A 25,925-nucleotide genomic window follows, 5' to 3' on the forward strand; every position below is an offset into this window, starting at 1 on the left:
TGGGGCCCCCAAAAACAAAATAAGAAGGACTGAAATGAGGTGTGGACTGAACTTCAAGTCTTTGGAAAGTAGCGAAGCTTTCAAGAGCAATATAGGTGTAGAAACAGCCAGAAGCCCTGGGAGTTTCTCTCCATGGCGCAGGCTTTGCCACACGTGTTACAAGAGTTGACACAGATTCTCAACAGCTCAGGAGTGGGGCTGCAGGAGGTACACATCAAACTGGAAAGTTGAAACACTCCCAGGTACTAAGAGAGAGGAATCCAGGACCGTCTCCAGGTCCTTGGTTTAAACCAAAGAGTGTTTTTGCAATCTGAGCCTTTCGCCCGGAACAAGAAGTCTGGCCGCGGAAGAAAAGAAAACTCACAATATGGCGCCGTGGCACACACCTTTAGGGAGGCAGAGGCAGGCGGATCTCTGATTGGAGGTTAATCTCGTCTACCGGGTGAATGCCATGGGAACACAGAGAAACCCTATCCCAAAAAAGCAAAAACACAGAAATCACAATACAGCCAGATGTTGTTTCCGGCATCTCTAGCAGAGTGGTGTGAAGGAGAGCTGGAAAAGATGGCCCCCCCGTGCTGACGAGCTTGTGGGTCTTTGTTGTACTGAGGAGCAGACCCTGTCTTACCCTTTGGAGAGGGCAAGGCTGTGAAGACAATGATCCCAATGCCCTCTCTGTGAGGGTGCTGTTGACCCGCTACCTCTTGTGTACCATTAAGCTCTAGTGTTCCTGCCTCCTCCTGTGTACGGTCCCTGAATTGTGGCATCCTGTTCCCTCTGGGAGGCTGCAGTGTGATGGTCTTCACGGAAGATTTTCTGGTTCCCGAGTCAGGCCAGGCTCAGGAACATAAGACCACCATGAACAACTCCTGCTGTCCCAGGAGACCTTGAGCCCCTGGAAGCCATGGTCAACTTCAATATCCTTAGTGGAAGAAGAGAAACTCAATTACTTTGTAGCTGAGGAGCCACAGACTCTCAAAACGCTGTAATTGCTGCCTTCTTCCTCTATCTCAGAATCAAATGCGAATTTAAATGTTGGGGGGAGGTATTGGTGAAGATACATCTTATTTTAAAATTTAGTAAGTTATTATTGGATTATAGCATCTGACAAAGATTAAACTGTCTGGGTGTGGTGGCTTGTGTCTATAATCCCAGCATTCGGGGAAGCTGAGGTAGGAGGCTCTCTGTGAGTTAGAGGCCAGCCTGGGCCACAGAGTGGGACTCTGAAATAACATAAAACGTTAAGTATGTTACTCTGAAGCTAGAGCTACAGTGCTTGCACACATCTCTCATCCTAGCAATTACAAGTTGAGGCAGGAGGATTACAAGATCAGTGTCAGCCTGGATTTGGTTAAGATTCTCCCAGAAAACAGATTAAAATAGCAAGTTATTCCTGGCTTTTAATAAACCGACCAGTTGACAGGAGTCTAGTAACAATTAGCTTAAAGCACCACCTCCACCTAGTGGCTGCTCTTGACATTCTTTGATCGTTTGATCTCCAGTGCGACATTAAGACATTAAGACAGTGATTCACTTATGACTGTTGTAACAAACTATTATAGAACATTTAAGGATTAAATTAATGATCATTGCATTAGTCCCCAAATCTCATTCTATAATTTAACATATAGCTAGGGAATTGTGGTCCACACATGAGACCAGCCAGGTCTACACAGCGAGTTCCAGGATAGCTAGAAACTACACAGTGAGATCCTGTCTCAAACACCCAAACAAACAACACACAGTAAGCAATAGTAAAACAAATAGTTACTAAACAGTAAAAGAAAATTTTTTTTTGGTAAGAATTTGGCCTAAGGGCTGGAGAGATGGCTCAGTGGTTAAGAGCACTGACTGCTCTTCCAGAGGTCCTGAGATCAAATCCCAGCAACCACATGGTGGCTCACAACCATCTGTAATGAGATCTGATGCCCTCTTCTGGTGTGTCTGAAGACAGCTACAGTCTACTCACATACATAAAATAAATAAAATCTTAAACAAACAAACAAACAAACAACAACAACAAAAAAGAATTTGGCCTAAAAGTGAGCAACGGGAAAAGGGTCTTGTTGCAGTTTTAAATATGACATTTGAGTGAACATATTAAGTCAATTCAGTGTGGCTATCTCAAGAATAAGAATGCAAAGCTAAGGGGTTGGGGATTTGGCTCAGTGGTAGAGCGCTTGCCTAGCAAGCACAAGGCCCTTGGTTCGGTCCCCAGCTCCGAAAAAAAAAAAAGAAAGAAAAAAAAGAATGCAAAGCTAATATAAGCAGGGTTAGCATGATTTTAGAGTTCTACTTCCTCAAAGATTATGCTTTAAAATATATTTAATTTTATGTATAGGTGTTTGCCTGAATGCATGTATGTATGTACGCTTGGTCCGTGTTGGTGACCATGGAGGTCAGAACAACTGAATCCCCTACGTGGTAACTATTCTTGGTGGTCACCTTGACTGCATCTGGAAAGAACTACAGTCCAGAAATGGAGGGCGGACTTGTGAGAGATTATTTGTGCTTGGGTGAATTCACTTTTAGTCTGAATCTTTGAGACAGGAAGACACACTGTTTTGATTTGGATCCTGAAGTGGGAAGACACACCTTTAATCTCATTAATCTAATCTAATCGCCTTAAATCTAATTTAATCTGGGCCACACCTTCTGCTGGGAGACTGTACAGGAACATGGAGGATGGAAGCTTTTGCTCTTTGCCTGCTTACCCTTGCCTTGCTAGCACATCCACTCTTTCACTGACTTGGAGCCTACTTCTTTGGGATTCCAGCAGTACTGAAGACCAGTTGAGACATCCAGCCCGTGGACTGAGTCTCTAGAAAACCCTTATATACCCTATATACCCTGGACCTGGAGTTACAGTTGGGAGCCACCTGTTGGTGCTGGGAGGAACTGCAGAGATGACTCAGGGTGGAGATGTTGAGAGTTACAAAATCTGCCTACCCGGACTTGTTATTTTCACAGTAGTTTTATTGTGGTGTATTTTCTCTTTCTTTTCCCTTCCTTCCACCTCCCCACCCTCTTTCTGAGACAGGATCTCTCTATGTAGACCTGGCTTATCTTGGAACTCACCATGTAGACCAGGCTGGCTTCGAAATCAGAGATGCACTGCTTCTGCCTCCCAAATGCTGGGACTAAAGGTGTGTGCTGCCCGGCCTTTACAAATGTGGCATATTATTCCTTTCCACCCTCTTTTTAAAAGAGAATCCATTCTCTCAGGTATTTTATGTAATTGTACTCCAAGATAAATCTACAAGAGCCTAAATTTGAAGTAGCAATGACCAAAACCTGTCAATGTAGCAACTCATGTTAGAGAGGAGCTGGGAGAAGGGGTGAGATGGTCAGTGGAATCATAAGCATGCTTTATGTGTAAAGCATTAGAAAGACGAGGCAGTCTTTACAACTAATCTTAAAAAGGCTCAGGTGTTATCATTAACAGGCAATTCATCATGTGCTATTTAAGGTGAGAAGCTGAAGGCAGGGCTGACTGTCCTATTTCAGCCTCAAGTGTCCTACAACTTCCCTGTGCTGAGTCAGGCTGGTCCCTGGATCTGTAACCTGGAGAGAAAAAACAGAAAGGAACACGAAGAAAAAAGACTCCTTGGACTAGAGAGATGGCTCAGCAGTTAAGAGCACTGACTGCTCTTCCAGAGGTCCAGAGTTCAAATCCCAGCAACCACATGGTGGCTTACAACCATCTGTAATGAGATCTGATGCCCTCGTCTGGTGTGTCTGAAGAGTGACAGTGTACTCACATACATAAAATAAATAAAATCTTAAAAAAGAAAAAGAATCCTGTGTCCTTGAAAACAGCTTGAAGGTGAAGCATTCCCAACATGTGTTAGTAATATTTACCCCATGATATAAAAATGCCCAGAGTGGAAACAGCCAGAATTTAGCCATGGAAAGCAGCTCATCAGTGGAATAAATGCTGTGCTCTTGAATTCATGAATCTTGCTTTCTGGGTTCCTTCCTTGTAGGGCGCCCTCCAGTGGTGAACAACGGTACTGCGCATGGCAGGTTTTTGCACCTGGTGTCAGTTAGCCGTTAATATGCTAATGAGGGGCGGTACCATGCTAGTGAGGTGATTCATTCTCCACCAATCCCTGGAGGACAAGTAGTGGGGTGATAGTGGGGTGATCCGTGCCCCACCAATCCCTGAGAGATTATTAGCATACTGTTGTGTATATAAGGCGAGCGACTTTGCCGCTCGTGGTCCCCTGTCCCTGTTCAAGAGAGCTGTACAGTAAAGGCTTGTTTGCAGAAGAATCCTGTTGCCGCGCGTCGTTCTTACTGGCGAGACGTTGGGCGCGCGCCACTTCCCCAGTTGGTTTTTCCCTGATGACTAAGTCTGACTCAATGATTGTCTGTTTTTTTGTCCTTTTACCCAGAGGCTTTAGGGGAGACACTGATCAGGAGCTCTAGTTTGTTGTCTTGATGAGGGTTCTCGATGATTTCTGCTAGATGTTTAAGAGCTGATTTGATGCTGCCTTTTGTCTGCTCTCTCTACCGGGCTACCCCAGTTGTCTGCTGGATGTTGTGCACACCTCGATTGCTGTTTTTTATTATCTGTTGCTTCTGTCTCCTACTGGCTACTCAAGGTCTTACTTTTGCTGATTGTTTACTTAATAAACTCAATAGTGCCTCATTCTAGAGAGATCACTCTGCAGACCTTACAGGTGTTTAGGTAGAAATTCACTTTCCCAATGACTTTTCCTTGCAAGGAATGTTTCTGCGAATTCAGGGCTTTGGGTGAAGAGGAGGGTGTTGGGAGATTTAATTCAACATCTGTGCAGTAAATTTAAGTAAAAAACAAAACAGAGACCCTTGGCAGGAATGTAAACTACTGTAGCCATCATGGAAAACCGTATGGAGTTTCCTCGAGAAGTAAAATAAGTACGGTAGCATCTACTTTGTGGTATTTACCTTAAGAAAACGAAGTTAGTGTGTCAGAGTGCAATGCGCTCCTATGTTTCCTGCAGCATGAATCGCGATCGTCGATATAGAAAATCAGTGGGGGCTGAAGAGGTGGCTCGTCAGTTAATAATTACTATTCTTGCAGAGAACCCTAATTTGGATCGCAGCACCCACATCAGGTAGTTCTCAATTGCCTATAACTCCAGCTCTGGACAGCTCCAGATGTTGCTGCCCTCTGGGAGCACCTGTCCTCATGTGTTCATACTTAGATGCATGCCACGGGCACACACACGCTCAAAAAGTATAAAAAATACAGCTACCAAAAAAAAAAAAGGTACGAAATCAACCTGAATAATCGTATTAATGTAGAAAATATCATCTGAATGTATAGAGGCCCATGCTTAACAATAGAATAACTAGTTTATAACACAAACTTGGAAGCCATTCTGCCAAATGAAATAAGCTTAATACAAAATCATACATTTCTACCTCTGAGGGTGTTGGGAGATCTAATTCATAGGTGGAATCTATGGAGGAAACTCAGAAGCAGAGAGCACAACGGTGACTGTCAGTGGATGGAACACAGATGCAGATACATTGGTAAAGCAGTACAGATTCCTTTGCAACAGAATGAACAAACCCATTAGATGTATAGTCACAGCATGATGACTGTATTTAATAACAATACACTGCCTATTTGGAAATTGCCAGGAGCTGGAGAGATGGCTCAGTGGTTAAGAGCACTGATTGCTCTTCCAGAGGTCCTGAGTTCAAATCCCAGCAACCACATGGCGGCTCACAAATATCTGTAATGAGATCTGATGCCCTCTTCTGGTGTGTCTGAAGGCAGCTACAGAGTATATAATAAATAATTTTTTTTTTTTTTTAAAAAGCCAAATAGGGGGTTGGGGGATTTAGCTCAGTGATAGAGTGCTTGCCTAGCAAGCGCAAGGCCCTAGGTTCGATCCCCAGCTCTGAAAAAAAGAAAAGAAAAAAAAAAGCCAAATAGATTTCAGTGTGCACAACATACAGGAAACAAATTATGAGGATTTGCCTATGTTCACAGTAATCACTCCTCATACATATCACACTGCAACATGCATATAGTTTTATCAGTAAAACCCTAATAATGTTAGACTAAATCTTATGCAGTTTGTAAATTTCCAAAAAGATGAACATTTTCATTATAAAGAAGAACATAACAATACAAAGTTTACATTTGGAAGAAAATCTCCTAAAAAGTTCCGGCGAAAACTCAAGAATTTGAGATAATTGTACTTTTCTGTTTTTAAGAACTTAAAAGAAAGTAAGCCAATTTTCTTGTTCATTTCTTGCATTTGAAGTACTCTTCGATGACATCTTTAGCTTGAGATTCTTGGCCATAATCTTTAACCACCACACAGCTGCAACCTATCACTTTACGAGGTTTCCCCTTTCGATCAATTTTGCAGAGGCCTACCCATTCTCCTAGTTTCTTGTTGTCATCAACCTTAATTAGGTTGATTTGGTGCTCAGCACAAAGGGTTTCCACCAACTTGATGTACATAGGTTTATCACAGTTGGCTGCAAGCACACAGAGATGGGCTTGGCGCTTGCCTAAGGCTTTGGCAGCTTCGTGAATTCCTCTGGCTAGGCCATCGTGGACCAGGGCGGTCTTCAGCACCTCTTGCAAAGCAGTATTAACATCCATGATAACTCCAGCAGCAGTGTCTTCCTTGGCCATGGCGTGGGTTACAGGTGGATCCAACCTGGAGCGCACTCGAGCCTCTGAGCGGCTGCGCAGGAAGAGGAAGCGTTTCTAAGAATTTTAAACACCAAACCCTTTCACTACCTAAAACTACGTAACTTCCAACCCAAGTCGCAAGAGGTAGCAAGTTTCCAGTCCTGCGGAGGCGGAAAGGTGGGCAGGTGGCCACCCAGAGAACAAAAAATTAAGCACCTCGGGTACGAGGGTGCCCTGTGTTGGTGGCACGCAGTGAGTGCGGGTGAGCTTTCTCGTTATTATTACGTAACCCTGGCTCCTCCTGCGAAAATGCATTTAGAGGAAAGTGGACCGCCTCCGCAGACTGCACCGGGATCTGCAACCACCAGGACGCTGCACCCTGCGCCAGCATTCTGTGCCTTCGCTTCATCGAGCTTTTTATTTTTCGTTAGCCGATTCGCCACTATTTGATATCAGAATTTAATATGAAAGAGTCCAATTTTAATATTTGAGAAGGGCTTACTGTCCATAAAAGTGGAATCAGGAAACACTTTTGGTCTTCAAAATTTTTTTTTTGTTATAGACGTGGCGTTCATTTTGGCTACGCTCAGAGAACCAGGAATTTGCGTCGAAAGCGCCGACTCGGACGCCCAGATCGCCGTGCTCGGCGCGCAGTCGCAGTGGCCTCTCGCTCTGGCTCCCGCCCCCGCTGAGTGGACGACGTGGAAGTTGCTGGCTGACCAGGCTTGGAGGAGTCGTCTTCGGAATCGGAGTCTGGGAACAGTGGACGTGGCGGCGCCCCGGCTCAATTAGGAGTCGCTGCCGAGTCCCGGCCTGTCACTGAGGATCGGCGAGGGCGCGGCGGCGGTCCATCATGGGTGAGGAGCGTGGGAAGGGCGTCTGTCGGCCGAAGGGACCGTCCGGGCCGCGGGCAGATCTTCGCTACGTTGGCTCTTCACCTGCAGGGAGACCCCACCTCCCGGCTCGGTCCTTTGCACCCGCGGGGTCCAAACTGGTCCCAGCCCGGCCTTTCCCCCTTATCCCGCATCCCCATCTCGGTTGGGTGGGCGGAACGGAGCGTCGGGTGCCTGCCAGGTAGCTTGCAGGTCACGGAGGTGTCTGACCCTTCGTGGAAGTTTGATGGCTTCTGTGTGGGTGTTGGGACTGCGTCACTTTTAGAAACCCGAGGACAGGTTTGTTGCTCCTTGCTTTGCTCCTGTCTGCTCGCCCGCTGTAGCTAGCTGTCCGCGGAGATGGTGGAGTTAGGTGGATTGTGAAGTGGGAGAGAGAGTACGGCGGGACAGGGAGTGAGATTTTAATGTTGGTTCGCAGATTCGCACTTCTCCAGGTGAGGGAACTACGGTAGACGTCCGAGCGCACCCTATGGTGATGCTCCAGTTGGAATTCTTCGGTTCCTGTTAATACTTCAGTTTTCTCAAAAACATTGTAATTCTGTTCGGTTCTCTATTACCCTTCGGCGTTGTTTTTCCGCCTCTGGACTTGTAAATGGCCGAAAGGACTTTGTCAAGTCACACCCATTCCTTCTGCCTACTGCTTGTTCTGGGTTTGTTTTTCTAGGGTAGGCAGCTTTAATTGTGCCATTTCCGCCCCCAAATAGCAAAGTGACATCTTTTTCTTTCTTCCTCTCTCCTTTCTGTGTGCGTGTGTGTCTTCATGTGAGTGCTGTTGGAAGTCAGCCTTGAATATGCTAGGCAGTGCCCATTTGCTGAGCTGTATTAGTTCCAGCCCTTTTAAAACTTTGAGATAGGATCTCACACAACTCACTGTAGCCAAAGGTGACCTCAGACTCACAGTGCTCTTGCTTTAGCCTCCTGAGTAGCTGGTATTATTGGACCACTAGCCAAAAGGCTTTTGCCTTTTATTTTTAAAATTACGTGTGTGTGTGTGTGTGTGTGTGTGTGTGTGTGTGTGTGTGTAGTAACAGTGTATATTGCATGTTGAGCATATTCTCCTTCTTAACCCTCCCGACAAGTTTCCATTTTCTCACTTTATATCGTGACTTTTTTTTTAACCCTTTAGTGACTTTTGAAGGCAAGTATCTGTGGCACAAATACTTTTACATCTCAGGGTGCCTTCGGTACATAAAGGTTCCTGGGAAGATTTCATTAAAGTAGTGAATGTAGTCTTTCTGTCTAAAATGAGTTCCTCTGTTTCAGGAAACAGAGGCAGGCCAATCTCTATGAGTTTGAGGCCAGCCTGGTCTACATGCTGATTTCCAGGTCATCCAGGGCTATAAAGTAAAAGACCCTATCTCAAAAAATACACCCCCCCCAATAATAATAAACAAAGCAACAACAACCTAGTTTGTTGAGGTGGTTGTGTGGGTTAATGGAGAGTGCCCTGAAGGCTTATACTGGTACTGCCCCTGTACAGTCACTGCTCTGTCACTCAGAGCACTCAATTGTGCCACTGTCTCCTGCCGTAAGGGTAAGGACGAGACTGCATTAAGTTACCCTGTCCTTGTTCTATTGATAGATATGAACTGGACTCCTGAGGGCAGTGTCTACATGTCTGATATCTTCTGCCTGCCTGACGTTTCTCAGGACCTCAGAACTTCACGTGTTAGTGTTTGCTGTTGAGTTACATCTTTCACTGGAAGCAAGAGTAGCTACCTGCGCATCCAGGACAGTGTTTTGCTATTTAATTAGGCACATAGCTCTCAAAAGGCAAGGTTAAATGTTTCGTGGACCTAATTGATAAGATGACGTCAAATACATTTTTGTTTTTATTATCTTGTAGGTGGCTTTTTCTCAAGTATATTTTCCAGTCTCTTTGGAACCAGGGAAATGAGGATTTTAATTTTGGGATTAGATGGTGCTGGAAAAACGACAATTTTGTACAGATTGCAGGTTGGAGAAGTTGTTACTACCATTCCCAGTAAGTATTGGTTTGATACAACTTTCCATGTTTCCAATAGAGCTTTCTGAATAAATGAGTCATATGGTAGAGGTTTTTAAACTTCTAGTATGGAAATGATATTGACAGTATTTAAAAGAAAATAAACTCAGCATTTTGGTGCAATTTAAGGTTCTGAACCTGTCTAGAACACAAACAGGCTTCTCTGTTTAGAGTTACAGTTGGCTTAAGTCACTAAATCTTTACTGCTTAATGAAGATACTGTTTGAGGAGTAAAGCAGGCATACGATGTACTTTGCCAACTTGTATAATGATGTACGTAGATGTTAAATTGGTATTGTTGCACACAAAGCACCTTTTTCTGAATATTTATTACTCGAATCACAGTGCAATTTCTCTTAAGTAATTCTGTAGATCACTTCTTAAAAATGGGAATTTTAGAAGCCAAGTTTGAAATGACCTGGTACCTGAAAACCAAGGAGAAGAAACACCTGAACTTTAATTTAATTTAATTTTATTTATTTATTTTTTTTGGAGCTGAGGACCGAACCCAGGGCCTTCTGGTTGCTAGGCAAGCGCTCTACCACTGAGCTAAATCCCCAACCCCTGAACTTTTTTTTTTTTTTTTTTTTTTTATTATTATTAACTTGAGTATTTCTTATATACATTTCGAGTGTTATTCCCTTTCCCGGTTTCCGGGCAAACATCCCCCTGAACTTTAATTTTAACTCTGCTCATGGCCTTGTTATCTCGCTGTCTTAGACAGTTATTATCTGCAGATAGTCCTCCCTATTTTACTACTTGGGGGTGGATACTCTTGGTGCTTTTTGTTTTTTTGTTGAGCTAAATTTATAGAGATACGATTAATACATTTTTTTTTCTTTTCTTTTTTTCGGAGCCGGGGACCGAACCCAGGGCCTTGCACTTGCTAGGCAAGCGCTCTACCACTGAGCTAAATCCCCAACCCCGATTAATACATTTTAATTAAATTGAAGAGTCTATAGAATTTACTGAAGATTTTAAATTGTGTGCTTTGAATTACTCTGTTGGATATTCCCATTTTGTCACTGTTAAGCCATCCAGGGTTTTTCTCTTTTGCTTTTAGGGAGGAATGTTTGGATTTTGTAGCTTCTGTTATTTCCTTTTGCAGTTTTCTGCCCATTTCATTTCCTTTGATTCTCACTTCTGAGACATCTCTCCTCTCCACGTGGGTAGCTTTTTGTGGCTTCTGCAGTGCACAGTGCTACGCAACATATGGATGGCAGTGTGCGCTGTTTCCATGCCCGTCCTTTGCACGTAAACAGTGTTCTTGACAGTGATGACCATAGACCTGCACTTGTCTAGTTCTGAGGAAGAGCGGAACGTGCTTTTCAGTTGGCTACATTTGCCATGGTTTTATTTTTCAGTTGTAATACGTATGTCTACTTACCTGCCAAGTACATCATTCATCAGCACATTGTTAAGATAGGAAACAAAAATCAGAGGTGATTGTAAGTCAGTTTTCACTCTGATGTTTTTTTTTGGTTTGTTTGTCTATTTTCTGAGACTGGGTTTCTCTTTGTAGCCCTGGATGTGCTGAAACTCACTCTGTACTGTAGACCAGGCTGGCCTGCCTCTGCCTCCCAAGCCCTGGGATTAAAAGCCTCACCTGACTTTTTTTTTTAAGCTTAGGAAATGAGAGCAAACTTTATAGGTGTTCTACCCTAAGTGTTTTCAGCATTACTTTCTCCTCATTTAGATTTTCTTTGAAAATAAATTTCTGGTTTCAGCTGCGTGGTGTCATTACACTTAAGGATGACAGACAAAAGGGATGAGATATTGACTGTCCAGCTGTGACCTTTTTATACGTGAGCTCTCGAGATGACTGTAGAGGGGCTGTAAGGCTGCAGCCTACAGAGAACATGGCTTTATTGCATTTAGAGCCTAGTCTTTTATATTAATTTTAATTATTTACTGTCTGTCAGAGCTTCAGCTTTTGAATCTATAACCACTTTTCAAATGAGACTTCCTGAATGAACTCTTATATACCAATACCTGGGTAGTTACCATAATGGACTTCCGGCCTGGGGAGATTGCTCAGTAGGTAGCAACTGCCTACTCTGTGGTCGTGGTGGTGCGCAATTATGATCCCAGCAGTGGAGAGGCACACTGGCAGATATCTGGGGCCTGATAGCCAACGAGACAGAGAGAGAGAGAGAGAGAGAGAGAGAGAGAGAGAGAATGAATATGAATATGTATATGAGAATATGAATGAGAATGAAAATATTGTTATATTAATCCAACCCATAATGTGATGGAAAATTACAAGCAGTTGCTAACACTCAGTGGGTTGGACACTTTGTGAGAGTGGAGAAAGTGGAGAATATCAGTTTACATATGTGTTGATTTCTCTTTCAGCTATTGGATTTAATGTAGAGACGGTGACATACAAAAATCTCAAGTTCCAAGTTTGGGACTTAGGCGGACAGACAAGTATCAGGTATGGTGTGAACATCAGATCATTTGGTGGTATTTAACATTTCCTGGCTCTTTTTAGCACTGACAACACTAAACCGAAATATATCCCCCGTTGGAAATTAGATAGGAGTCATATTGTTTAAGATGTGGTAGAATTTGAATCTATGTATTGTCCTTAGAGCATCCAGTGATTAAAATCTAAGGAACTCGATTTTTCAGATAGTCACTTAAATGAAAATTCTCTCACAAGAACCTAGAAGGTTCAAAAACTGGCCCTGGTTTGGGTTTTGTCATTTTCCCCTCTGAGACACTGTTTGGCATACATGCAAGTCCACGCAGGCTGATAGAAATGCAGGAGCCAACTGAAATCTAGTAGTTGGCAAATGTCAGTGGCTAGGGGACCCATTTAGAGTAGTAGTAATAAGGTTGCTGTTAAAAATAATGGTGCACATCTTTGGTTCCAGCACTGGGAGGCAGAGTCAGGAGGGACTCGGAGTTAGAGGCCTGTCTGCTCTACATATCTAGTTCCAGGATAGCCAGGGTGAGACTTTTATAGAAGATAAAATAAAAGAGAGAGGGAGACGGAGTGGGGAGGGAGGGGAGGAGGAACATTGATTATAATACAGTCACTAAATACTCAGCCGTTCAGCCATTCATTTTATTTGGTAAGTTACTTTGAGGTGATGATTATTATGATTTCGTTCTTGGTTTTTTTGAGACAGGGTTTCTCTATGTAGCCCTGCTTACCCTGGAACTTGCTCTGTAGAGCAGGCCTTGGAGTTTACAGACGCAAGCCTGCCCCGACCTTCCAAGTGCTGGATTATAGGTGCTCCGCCACCCCCTGCTCTGAGATTGTTTCTAATTGTATACAGTTCTACTCCTGGTTGTCAACAGTGGTTAAGGACATAAAAAGTCACATTTAAAATTCCAGGCAATTGTGGTGCATACTTTAAATTTCATCACTTGAGAGGCAGAGGCAGGAGGATCTGTGAGTTTGAGGCTGGCCTGGTTGACAGAGTGAATCCAGGACAAGCAGAGCGAACAGAGAAACACTGTCTCAGGAAACAGAACAAAACCAAAAAAAAAGGATCCCTGGTTAAAGACTGATAAATTACAGTAATCAGGTCTGTGGGTAATTTTTCTATCAGTGTATTTACTGTTTTTTTTTTAAATTATATTTGTGTCTTCTTATCCTGAAGTTCAAAGCTTGAAACTGTAGTTTTAGGCCTGTAATTTAATGTTTATCACTCTCCTATCAACCCAGTCATACTGAGTGTGATGCCGGATGTGGCTCTGTTAGAAACCATAACTCATGCAGGGGTGGCATGTAACCCCCGTCTCCAGCATTGACCAAGTCCAGCATGTAAGTTGACATGTCAGGTATTTTGCAAGGGATGATATGTTTTTGGATTTTCTTTAGGCCATACTGGAGATGTTATTATTCAAACACAGATGCAGTCATCTATGTCGTTGACAGTTGTGACCGAGACCGAATTGGCATTTCCAAGTCAGAGTTAGTTGCCATGTTGGAGGTAAGCAGACAGTTAAGAGTGAAGGAGCTAGAGGGATCACTCACATTCCGTGTATGTTACCATGTGCAGTAATAATTAAAAACATTCAAGGATACTTTCCTCCCTTCTTTTCCTTTTCTTTTAGATACATTTTTGGGGGCTGGAGAGATGGGTTAGTGGTTAAGAACACTGGTTGCTCTCAGAGTACCTGGTTCAATTGCCAGCACCTGTAAGGCAGTGTGCAGGTGACAGCTGAGTGGTCTGTTACTCCAGTTCCGCAGACACACATGGCGCATATAACATGCTCATAAAAATGTAAACACATTAAAATGCACACAGATACACAGAGACTTACTTATTTATATGATTGTTTTGTCTGTATTATGTGGGTGGACCATGTACATGCATGGTGTCTGTGGAGGTTCAGAAGAGGGTACATCAGATCTCAGGGCAGGGAGGTGTAAATGACTGTGAGCCATTGTGTAGGTACTGGGGAATTGAACCTGGGTCCTCTGCGGGAACAACAAGTACTCTTAATCACCGGACTAACTCTCAAAGATTTATTTTTATTTATTTATTTGTGTGTTTGGCTACATGTATGGTTCTGTACTTACTATCACCTGAAGAGGCTGGAAGGGGTGTTAATTACAGATGCTGTAATCTACTCTGTGAGTTTGGGGATCAAATGGGGGCCGACCCCTGCATAAGCAGCAAGTGAACTTAACCAGAGCCATACCTGTTGCCATTCCGTGGTGTGTGTGTGTGTGTGTGTGTGTGTGTGTGTGTGTGTGTGTGTGTGTATCCATCCTCTATCCCTCTTGTTCTTTTTAAAATGTGCATGTTACTTCCTATTGGAGATACAGTTGGAAAGATAGATTGAATAATAATCCAGCTTTCTAGCTTCTTGTAATCATTACGTGAGCCTTAGAAAGTTCAGAGCTTGTAAGTTAAACTAAGTCAAGTTAAAAAGTTACCAGGGTGTTGGTTTTGTTTTTTGTTTTTGTTTTTTTTTTGGTGTGTGTGTGCAGGCATGTGTACGCGAGTGCGCATGTATGTTTGTGTGTACACATTTGCACATGGAGGTGAGAGCACAGCTATGTAGAGTTGGCTGTCTTCTAACTTACGTAGGTTCTAAAGATGTATCTTGGGTTGCCAGGCTGATGAGACAACTTCTACCTGCTGAGCTATCCTGCTCCCCCACAGTGACTTTTACAAGACTTGTTTTTGTGTCTGTGTGTTTGTGTCTACATGCGTATGTATGCTGGTGCTTCAGAGGCCAGAAGAGGGTGTCAGATGCCCCTGGGCTGGGGTTGGGAGCCACTGTTATGGGGACTGAGAACTGAACTTAGTTTCTGGGAGAGGAGGAGCAGGTGCTCTGGGGTCAGTCCTGGGCCGTCTCTTCCGCTCTGCCTTCTAAGGTTCTTGTTTTTGGATGTTTTGGATGGTTTGGATGGTTTGGAAGCACTGTGCTCAGCCGTGCGTTTTTGGATTGCTGGCTCCGCTGTGCTGTGACCAAGGTCTCACTTTTCTCGGAACTCTCTCTCTGAAGTCGCCGCGCTTGCTTCCGTCACAGCTCTTCTTCCCTCCGTCTCATAGGTCTTTGCTTTGTTGCCTCTCCTCTGCGACACGATCTTGTTTTGCCATCAGCTTTTGTTTGTTTGGCTTGTCATTTTTTATTTTATTTTATTTTTTTTTTTGAGACGGTTTCTCTGTGTATCCTTGGCTGTCCTGGAACTCCACCTGCCTCTGCCTCCATTGCTGGGATTAAAGGCTGTGCCACCACCTCTACCAGTTGTGTTTGTTTTTGAGATTAGGTCTTACTATGTAGCCCTGGCTTTCTTTAAATTCACAGGAATCCACCTGGCTCTGCCTTTTAATTGCTGGGATTAAAGGTCACTATGCCTAGCAATTAATTTTTTAATGGTTTTGGGGATTGAATTTGTACATGAGTTCTACTATTGAACTATATACAGGTACTCGATACATTTTATTGACTGAGATCATTTATAATTTAATGTTTGGACAATCAAATTTGGAGCATTCATTAAATAAAACAATAAAATTAATTTTGCTTTGATTCATTTAATAACTGCCAAGTAGAATTTGCTCTGAAAAATTAAATGGATAGTACCTTTGTCTAAAATTCCCACTTTCCCAGTTATTTGACGCTTAGTAACTAGTTCTAGGCTACTTGGTACTCAGGCGTATTAGTCACTTTCTTTTCTCGCTGTGGTAGAACACCATGACCAGGGCGATTTACAGAAAAGTTTCTTGGGGCCTGGTTCCAGAGGGTCAGAGTCGGATGGTGGAGTGAAGGCATGACAGCAGGAGTGGGAAGCCGAGGGCGCACGCCTCACACTGCAAGCAGGAGCCAGGGAGAAACTTGAAATGGCACCATTTCTCCCAAAGGCAGCTCCCAGTGACGTTGCTTCTCCAGTTGGACCACACCTCCCAGCCCTCCTCAAACAGCACTGAGACTAGGTGAGGGGACCCTCTCTTTATAGACCGCAACACAGCAGAGGGCTGTGGACTTGTAATTTCTTGGACCACCAGCTTTGTAATGGCTTAGGAGTTGTGAGTTACAAACTTAATAGTTTTTACCTGTGCTTAACTTTTTTACAATGTAGCATAGTTGATGAGCGCCCCGCGCCCACGCCCCCCCCGCCCCCCCACGGAGCTGGGGACCAAACCCAGGGCCTTTCGCTTGCCAGGCAAGCGCTCTACCACTGAGCTAAATCCCCAACCTTGTTGATGAGCTTCTTAGATCAAATTAAAGTATAAAGATTTCCCTCTCTCTCTCTCTCTCTCTCTCTCTCTCTCTCTCTCTCTCTCTCTCTCTCTGTCTCTCGACAAGGTTTTACTATGTAGTAGCCCATGGTGGTTTTTAATTCCTAGACATATTCCTGCTTCAGCCTCTCAGGTAATAGTGTGCTACCATGCTTGCCTGGGGATAAGGAATTAGTTTTTAGGAACTGTGGAATTGCTTTTGCTATAAAGGACTTTTTTTAAAATAAATATTTTCCTTTTTGAGGTTATAATACAATTCCATCATTTTCTCCTCCCCTCCCCTCCCTGAGAACCCTTCCTTACACTTCTTGCTCTCTTTGAAGTTCTTGATCTCGTTTTCTTCAATTATTGTCACAGATAATGGATTTCACAGCAGCGGCTTATTTCGGTCTGGTTCACATTACATAAAGTGTCATTTCAAAGAAACCAGCCGTTAACTTCAGTTTATAGTTTTTGGGTTGCACAAGATTGTTATGAGGTCAGCTGCAACAGGAGGATTTGATTTATGAGCTCCCAGAGGTAGGCCTGCAGTCTCAGATGCATGCTTCTGTTTGGGAGGCCGTCCTGGGCTACATAGTTCAAAGACTTGTTCAAAACCAGGGTGGGGTGCCGCTCAGCAGAAGTCAGGGTTAGGACGTAGCTTCTGCTTCTATCAGTAGGCGTGATTATGTCAAATCTAGGTCTAGCGCCAGTTTGTATTGTTAACCTTAAAACAAAACATACAGGCAGTTTAGGGTTTGCCTTCTTTGTAAAACTAGCCACAGGAATGAGAGGGTGAGTGCACTTAGGGTTTCTGGATTGGGAAAACCTTTCTGAAACACTGGGAAGGGCTTACAAAGGAATAGATTTCATTATAATCAAACCACTTACATTCAGATATGGTAAATATCAACAAATAAAACAGGAAGCCAGGACTAGCTAGAACCCATTGAGGGAGGATTGGCTGTTCTTCTTTGTGAGAGGGTCTTGCCTTTAGCTTCTGCTGGCTTGACCTTGCTTGTCACATGCCAGGCTGGTGCAGACTTGGTTCTTACTCTGGTGTTTGACTGCTTCTGTCTTATTTAGCATGCATGAAGTGTCCATGGTGGGCTTGACATTCTGCTTGTGTGTCCATAAAGTCTCGAGTGTGTGTGTGTGTGTGTGTGTGTGTACACGTACATCCCTTTTCCCCTCCTTGTTCTACTTCTACTCCATCTGTCCCTCCCCAGCCTCCCTCCCCAGCCTCCCTCCCTCCCCACTTTGCCTTCCCTCCCTACCCTGCCTCCCTCCCTTCCCAGCCTTCTTCCCTCTCCACCCTGCCTCCCTCTCCACTCTGCCTCCCTCCCCACCCTCCCTCCCTTACACTTCATGTCTTTCTTTTTTCTTTTTAACGACCCAGTGAATTAGAGTTGTCCAGGAATACGGACACACACACATCCCCCCACCCCCCAAACTCGAATGCAAATTAATTAGAGGAAATGAAATCGTTTTCTATCTTACTTAGGAAGAGGAGCTGAGGAAAGCCATTTTAGTGGTGTTTGCAAATAAACAGGACATGGAGCAGGCCATGACGCCCTCAGAAATGGCCAATGCGCTTGGGTTACCCGCCCTGAAGGACCGGAAGTGGCAGATCTTTAAAACGTCAGCAACCAAAGGCACCGGCCTCGACGAGGCAATGGAATGGCAAGTATCGTGTGTGCGTATGTCCAACCCAGTAGTAATAGCAGAGTATATAACAGTAAATGTATATACCTGCACTCAGACCGTGCCTGCTTACGATCCCAACACTTCAGAGGCAAGGCAAGAGGGTCAGGAACTCAAGGCCACCTTTCGTTACTGGGTGAGCTCAAAGCTAGCCTGGGCTACTTCAGATTTTGTCTCAAAAAAAGAAAAAGCAGAATAAAAATCAGTAGATACTTGGTGTTTCTCTTCTGATCTGTATTAATCTTTGTTATCTAAAGAGCTTTTAGTGCACCTCCATTGTGAAGTTTATATTATTACCATTCATGCTGTGTACTTTGAAGTGAGTTGGTAACTATTGCACTTCCTTTCTCCAGGTTAGTTGAAACACTGAAAAGCAGACAGTGAGTCCATTCACATCAGCGCCTGTGAACCAAACGCTCCGTCACAGACTCACTGAACCAGTCAGATGTACTTCTCGTGACTGGTGGAAGGGACTGTGTGATTCTAGCATATACAGACCTGACTTCACTATTTGTAATAAATATAAAAAGCAAGTATCTGGTGAGAGGGTTAGCTTGATCGAATCACCCAAATGGTTTATGTAATGTAAAATATTTCTTCCTTGTTTTCTTGTGTTAAGGTATATATTCTATTTGTATGGAATTCTTACTCAGATACAGTTCTATTAAAGAATGTACACTCTTGGGGGAACCGTCCTACTTTTAAATTAGTGGTTTCATCTTGTTTGTATAAACACTAATATTTAGCTCAGACTCTTTCCCCTAAAATGAATTAAGGCGTTCCAAAGATGAGTCTTAGCAAAGTAGATTAGAAACAGAGCGTATGGTCGTCATTTGCTTAGCAGACTCACTTTACTGACTCACATTATCTTACAATAATAACGCTTCATCAGAAGCGTTTTCTGTATTGACCTGAACTTTGTGCAGGAACTCTGTAAGGAAGGTGGGGTTCTGCTAGATTGCTTTGCCAGCCCTACAGTGAGGTGTTATAGGGTTCAGAGTCAGGCTTGTGGGTCAGGAACTGTCCTAAATCAGACTGTATCGGAAATGCCAACACTGGGAGCATAGACAGACACCACAGTGTGGTGGCACACGCCTGTAATCCTAGGACTCAGGAGACAGAGGCAAGAAGACCAAGAATTCAGCTTTGTGGTGAGTCTGAGGCCGGCCTGGGCAGCTTGAGGCTATGTCTCAAAACAAAACAGAAAACCAACCAACCAACCAACCAAAACATTCATGCTCAAGTTGTTACGGATATTCAAAGTAATGTTTGTATGAACTCTTGTCTATGCTAGTAAAATGATACAGAAGGATCCCAAATGGCTGTTTGAGGAGTTCACCACACAATACAAAAACTGCACATGAAAAGAAATAAAAATCAGTTTTAATAAGCTTTGTCTTTAGTGTCTTCCAGTCATTTTCCTTCATTAATAAGATGTCCTTACTGTCTTCCATTCATTTATCTTGGTATGAAATTGGCTAAAAATAAAAGTTTTACTGGTTCTATAGCAAAAATTAAATAGTCCTACTTTTAAAGATTAGGCATACTGTGTAGGCCTTAAGATTGTCTTCTGAGGAATTTTCTGAACCTGGTAATGCACCACATGCTTAACTGAAGTGTGCAGAATGGTCCAAAGTGTTAATAACGCCGTGGAGTTCTTTCAATTAGTTGGACAACTGGCATTTAAAAGTTAGGCATTGCTAGGAACTTGGGCTCTAGTCTTCCCCGCCATGTATGTGGTCATTTTGGGCAAGTGGGTGAATGGACTTGGCTCCTGTGGGATCTTTAAGCTCCGAGCTAGCCTCAAACTCCCAGTGACCCTCGTGTCTGGCCCCTGTAGTGCTGAGGAAACATGTGGCTCTGTAACCGCCATAGCCAGCTTGGGACTCATCACCTTTTTGTTCTTCCCTCTACTGTGTAGTTTGCCTTCTTTGAAATCTTTTTAGGAACGCTCTTCCTCCAGGTACTATAGGATGATGTCACTGCAGGTGAAGGCAGGTACAAGATAGAACGAGGCCTGTCATTGGACGAGAAGGAAGGATGGGCAGGAAAAGGGTTTTAGAGGAGGAGACAGGAGAGGAGGGAACAGCCTGGAGAACATGGAGGCGGATGTTAAGATTCCTCTCTGCACATTCACAGGTTGTTATGAATATGCTTAAGGGATGGATGTGTACAGGGCTTTGTATGTCTAGGTGGGCAAATTATATTTTATCAATTGGGTCAGAGGTTATTGTATGTTCTTTCATGTGGCAATTTAGTTGAGTTCAAGAGAGTGGTAGCTAGACACACTGGGCCACCATGGAATTGGGATGTGTATGTGTGGCATGGTGGTAACCTGCCCTGGGAACTGGATGGGTAGAGAGATTGTTGCCAGGCTGGGTGAGATGAAAATACCCCACAGATGTCATGTGGGGTACTAGGGCGCCACACTTAGTGCAGGCTGAAAGAAAGCCGTATTTTAAGTTTACTGCAACAAGGCAGTTATTCTTAGTACAACTCATCAAAACAAAATACCTTTTTGATGGGCAACAGCTTTTGTTTTTATATGAATACTAGTATCTATATATCTGAACATTCCGTTTCATGGGAACATTCATACTTGAGGCCAGTAGTGGCTCAGTGGATCGTTTGCTATGGAAGGATGAGGATCAATGTCTTCTAACCAGACCTGTGTAAAAGGCCAGACGATCTTCCAGCCCAGTACCGGGGCTGGAGACAGCCTAGCCAGTCTAGGTTGGCCAGTCTAGCTGAAATGGCAAGGTCCAGTGTCTCAAAGAGTAAGGCAGAATGTGCTTGAAGATAGAACTCAACACCTATGACCTTCACATCTACACGCACAGATAAGTGCATCCCTCATACCCTAATATATATCATACAAAAAATAGAAAGTTGGTATATGTCTGTCAGGTAGGCAAGTGGCCCTGCAATTTATACCTTAGCTTTCATCTGGTCAGAGGCATAGCTGGGAAATGGCAGAAGAGTCATTTACAGAGCTAAAGGTCCTGAGTGCTGGAACACTGAGAAACAGGGGGGCTGGCAGGCACGCACTGCCTGGCACACAGCCCCTGCCACCTCAATCTCATCATGATTCTGTTGATTCATCCCACAGGCTGCAATAAACCCTGAGTTTCGTTGTTGATGTTTACAAAGTAAATCTGGATACGTGTGTGTGTGTGTGTGTGTGTGTGTGTGTGTGCGCGTGTATGTGTGTGCGTGAGTGTGCGTGTGTGTGCGCGTGTGAGATCTTGGTCTACTGCCCACTGCCTCACACACCTCCGTGGTGTACTGGCTGTCTGCTGCATCTGTAAAACAGGAACACGTCTGAGTCATCAGGTCTAGGTGTCCGCCAAGTGCCTAACAACAACACAGGATGAACTTGCTGTCTTCCCACTTGGCACTGAAGAACACTGCTTCACCCATCCTGAGTGCAGTGAGCAGTTTCCTCTAAATGTGTGAGCCACTACACACTCAGGCGGATTCAACCTTAGAACCAACTGGTAAAGTTCCAGTGAAACCATTTACTAATTTTTGTTTCCTGTTGTTGTTTGCTCCACTTTAATTATGAGGTTTTTGCACATAAGCAAAATGTGAGAATCTGGAGGAGAGCTCTAAATCTTGCAGGTACTGCTCGTGCTGTTTCAGGCCTCTGCCGGCACACTGGACCTGCATCTTCTTCCTCCTCAGGGCTCTCTTCCAACACTGAGCGCATTCTCTGTCCACTCACGTTTTACAGGACCACATATATGGTCCTTTAACAAACACATGCATTAAATATAAGCTCACTGTCTTGTCTTCCACTAATTAGCTTACCACCAACTTTTCTGGGGTTTTGCTTCTGTATGCACTCAACCAATGGATGAACCTGGGAACAGGGCGTTTTCAGTCACTGACCGCCTCAGCCCGGCTGTGTCCACTGTGCAGACTTCAGACGCCTTCAGATAAGTTTACATGTTCTCATACTTTGTTTTCCTCACTTGTTCCTAATATCTTCCTCTTTATATTTGTTTTCTGAGGCAGGATCTGTTTTCAAGCTCACAGAGATCACTTGCCTGTGACACTAGAGTGCCGGGATTAAAGGTACACAACACACCAGGTTTTTGTGAAAATTAGGCTAAAATCCTATCATGTAATATCATATTCTTTTTTAGGCAGGAATAGCATATAAACATTTTAATTAAAAAAAAATACAAGTATGGTTACACTAAAATATACATTACAAATCTATGCCAAAGTTTTAACTTAATTTCTTTTGGTTGAGGTCCGGTCTCAGTCCAGCTGCTCTGAAACTCGTGGCAGCCCCGTTGCCTGAGCTTCACCCACCTCCCAAAGTTTACATAAGAAACAAAATCTGCCAGACGTTCAGCCCAGTGGACTAAAGCCGGACGTTCAGGTTTGCACCCTGGTGAAGACGGCTGAGTTAATGTAATGCACATAGGGAGACCTTACTCCACCATTGCTAAGTCTCGGAGGCTGTGGGACTTTTGTCTCTTGGCCTTGTAGCCGGGCCGCAGGAACTCTATCTTTCTCTTCTTTGCTTCACTTTTATTTTTATGTTTCTTCAACTTCTTCTTGGCGGCAATGTCAGGATTGGTTACAAACTTGAAGAGAAACCGGAAATCATTCATTACTTTTAAAGCACATATGAAAAGAATCCAAATCACACGTAGAACACGTGTCATTAATGAACACGTGTCATTCCTCTCCCACAGAACAGTGGCACACGTGTGCACAGCCACATTTACAACGGAACCTCACCTCCAGGGCCTTCCTCTTCTTCCGGAGCGCCCGCTTTTCACTAGCCTGTTTCTGGACAGAGGCAAAGGCTAATGAGAAGCTCTCCAGTCCAACCAGCTTTTTGAGTAATTCTATGATTTCCTGGGATAAATTCTTCAGCACAGGATCTAATCACACAGAAATAAAAGATTAGAGGCAATCACACATCCAAGTAACATCTAAAGTCCTGTGCTGTCATGACTGTTACTGTTAAACACAGATCTGACACAGGCTTCTGAGGGCCCGACAAGGAGGGTGTGGCCTTGTGGCCTCCACCTTAGCCAGCATGCAACAAGACACCAGGAACCTGGCTGTGAGGACGGTACACAACCCAGCACCCTGGCAGTGTTTTGGGTTCTGTGATTGCCCAGTTGTGCAGCGGTGGAAGAGGTCAGACTCTCTGGCCTCTCTCACAGGTCAGAGTCCAGCTGTGCCCACAGTATGGATTTTTGAGATGACAGACTAAGAAGCTGGATTATCTCCTACTCTCCATGTCTCCTCTCTATAAAATGCAAATCAGCCACAAGAGTTTGCCTATTTCTCAAACGCCATGGGGATTAAGATGTGTACCAAGTCCCTAACACACAGAACGGACTGTTCCAAATACTCTGGGCACTAAAGAATATCCCTGAGCAAAGGCTGGGCTGGGCCGAGCAGCTGAAATCAGTCTCTAAATGTGCACCTCACTACAGCACTGGGTATGAGGACCTCAGGACCAACTGCTAAGATCTCCGTGAAATCAGACACTCATTTCCACTTTCTCTCTATTACTTAGTTATTTAGGCCACACGTTTAAAAAAATACATTATGAGGTATTTGTGAATAAGCAAAATTTGAAAACTTTGGATCTAATGTCAAATCTGTTTCCTTTGTCTTATTTTTAAACTATTTAAAAGTTTTTTGTTTTTTTGTTTTTTTTTCCCTTTTTGAGATACTCTTCCCATGTAGCCTAAGCAAACCGCAAACTCGCAGCTCCTGCCTGAGGCCCTAGAGGGCTGGGGTTGCAGGAGCACAGCACCCGCCCAGATCACTGTAAGGTTTAGGCCTTCTGCAAACTGCCGAACAGGACAGTCATCGCTATGCACAAGTGACAGTCGTTGAGACGGTGCTTCACTGTTGTTTTGGCCTTGAATTTGTCAAGGTCCAGCTGCCTCGTGAGTCAGTCTCAACACCATTCTGACATGACTGAGTCATACAGAGAGTTTGCTAGATACAATGGAAAATATATGTTTGTCAATTAACCATTTTCTCCCCTGAACTCTAGCAGGAGAGGCAGACAGAAAGGAAGGGGTCATCCAGCATCCAGACAAGAAGTAAGGGGTCCCAGTGTGCAGACCCTCAGGAGGACAGAGATGGCAGGGTTACCTTGCTCTGAATAGGTGCTGTTGAGTTCTCGAAACAGGGGAGCGATGATCACTGGGAGATAGGGCTTCACCCGGTCTACCCCAAGATCCACGGCCACCGCACCGAGGAACTTAAAGATGCAGGTTCTCTGAAAGAAGACAGCGTTTTCACTTGAAATGTTTCTGCTCAACATTCTGTCATGCAAAAAGTGTTCATTTGAAAGCAGAGTTCACTCTATTGTGCGATAGATAGTGTTACACTTTTAGGTTCAAGATAGAAAACCCCAAGGATCTGAAAGTCTCATGGATAATGTTAAAATATTTAACAAAAAATCCAAGCCCCAAAACAAACACCCCAAACCCAAACTACCACACATCAGGCATGTAACTGATGCCTCTAAATGGAGCACGGGAGGCTGAGGCTGGATTCCTTCCAGCACACGTTTCAGACTGGCCTAGGATATAAAGCAAGTTCAGGCAAATTCGTCAGAGCCCGTGTCAAGCTGGGCGTGTGGTGCAGGCTCAGGAGGCAGAGGCAAGCAAATCTAAGCTGGAGGTTAGGCTGGCCTAGATAGTGAGCTGCCAGAGCTACAGAGAAATTCTCTCTCCGAAAACCAAAACCCAACTGAAACCCAGCCAACCAACCAACTAACCAACCACCCCAACCCCTGTGTGAAAACACAGGAGCCAGGCATGGTGGCACACACCTCTGACGCCAGCATCTGGGGGCAGAGCCAGAGTCCTGTGAATTCCAGGAGGGCAGAGCAGAGCTCCGGCCAGAACTATGTAGTGTGCTGAGAACCTTCTTAGACAACAACAAGCAAACAACAGAGACTTTCAGTTGTCCTGCTCTGTACCTTTAAGGGGTTTCTGGGTGAATAGGCAGCTTCCAGCTTAGCCATTCGGGACAGCTTCTGGATCAGCCACATCAATGTGGCTGGCTTGCTGGGCTCTTCTTTCTCTTCTCTGCTGGACTCCGTCTTCCCATCTGCAGCAGCCTTCTCTTCTGCCGCCTCTCTGGCCAGAGCATCTCCTAACGTGTCCTGTTCTTCCGAGTCTTTTAACCTTTCTTGCTTGTTCTCAGAATCAAGTTCCAGTAAATATAAGACTTTTGCTATGAACAGTAAGTTCTTAACAACCTTAAAAGATGAGGAGGGGGAGTTAGAAACAAGTATGGCTCGTTGGAGCCTAACCAAGTGCAGTGGACAGACACAGAAAGCACAGCACCGCTGCACTGATGGCTGTGTGCTTCAAATTCTTAAGTCCTTCCATAGACAGCATCCAAATTCACCCTCACGGAACTTATCCACCTGTCTCAGTTCCGTCCTTAAAAATCACAGAAAATATTTCCCTATGGAATAACCTTTCTTATTTTACCTTGCACCAAATTCTTTGAATGGAGTCAGGTAGCAGTAGTGTTAACTGACTGGTTGGTGTCTATCCATACTATGGGTCAGCTGTAAAAGGTCTCTCTGAAGTGGTATTACCAGGAGGAAATGAGAAATGAGCTCAGAGTTATTATAAGGTCCACATGTAAACTGTCACGAATGCTCAGTCACGAGTGCTCAGCCACGACCCAGCAGTCTGAGAATCAAGGCCGAGCGTTTAACTCTGCCACCCATCCCTTCCCTGCCCCTGCCCCATGATAAACCATGCTACCATTCACGTTTTAAACATAAGAGTGGAGACCTGTAGCCCAGGCTGCCCTCAAACTGCTGGTAAGCTGCCCACCTCAGCCTCCCAAGGGCTGGGATTACTGGCATGAGCTCTTATACCGGCTACAGTTACATTTCCTCTTATGGAAGTCCATAAACGATTTTCAATGATGGGATAATGTATCTGTTTCTAAGGACAGCCAGTGCTTAGGGC

General features: G+C 44.2%; 3 protein-coding genes across 3 annotated transcripts in view; 1 reads left to right on the forward strand and 2 right to left on the reverse strand.

Annotated features, from left to right (window-relative positions):
• Positions 1-6,247: 6,247 nt before the first annotated feature.
• On the reverse strand, positions 6,248-7,035 carry Rps12l4 (ribosomal protein S12-like 4). Its single transcript, NM_001106777.1, has one exon. The coding sequence runs from the start codon at positions 6,644-6,646 to the stop codon at positions 6,248-6,250; it is 399 nt and encodes a 132-aa protein (NP_001100247.1). The 5' UTR covers positions 6,647-7,035.
• Positions 7,036-7,406: 371 nt separating this feature from the next.
• Positions 7,407-18,578, forward strand: Arl1 (ARF like GTPase 1). Its single transcript, NM_022385.3, has 6 exons — positions 7,407-7,503; positions 9,386-9,523; positions 11,900-11,981; positions 13,380-13,491; positions 17,741-17,919; positions 18,294-18,578. Exons 1-6 carry the CDS (start codon positions 7,500-7,502, stop codon positions 18,322-18,324), a joined length of 546 nt encoding a protein of 181 aa, NP_071780.1. The 5' UTR covers positions 7,407-7,499; the 3' UTR covers positions 18,325-18,578.
• Positions 18,579-22,034: 3,456 nt separating this feature from the next.
• Positions 22,035-25,925, reverse strand: part of Utp20 (UTP20 small subunit processome component) — an 80,986-nt gene continuing 77,095 nt past the window's right edge. The window contains exons 59-62 of the mRNA NM_001434545.1: positions 24,914-25,195; positions 24,079-24,205; positions 22,696-22,841; positions 22,035-22,538 (exon numbers count right to left, since the gene is read on the reverse strand). Coding sequence (NP_001421474.1) covers positions 22,383-22,538; positions 22,696-22,841; positions 24,079-24,205; positions 24,914-25,195 — 711 coding nt within the window. The 3' untranslated portion in view covers positions 22,035-22,382. The remainder of the gene's footprint in view (positions 22,539-22,695; positions 22,842-24,078; positions 24,206-24,913; positions 25,196-25,925) is intronic.

The sequence above is a fragment of the Rattus norvegicus genome, chromosome 7 (genome assembly GCF_021556685.1).
Source record: "Rattus norvegicus strain SHRSP/BbbUtx chromosome 7, alternate assembly SHRSP_T2T, whole genome shotgun sequence".
Lineage (NCBI taxonomy): Eukaryota > Metazoa > Chordata > Mammalia > Rodentia > Muridae > Rattus > Rattus norvegicus.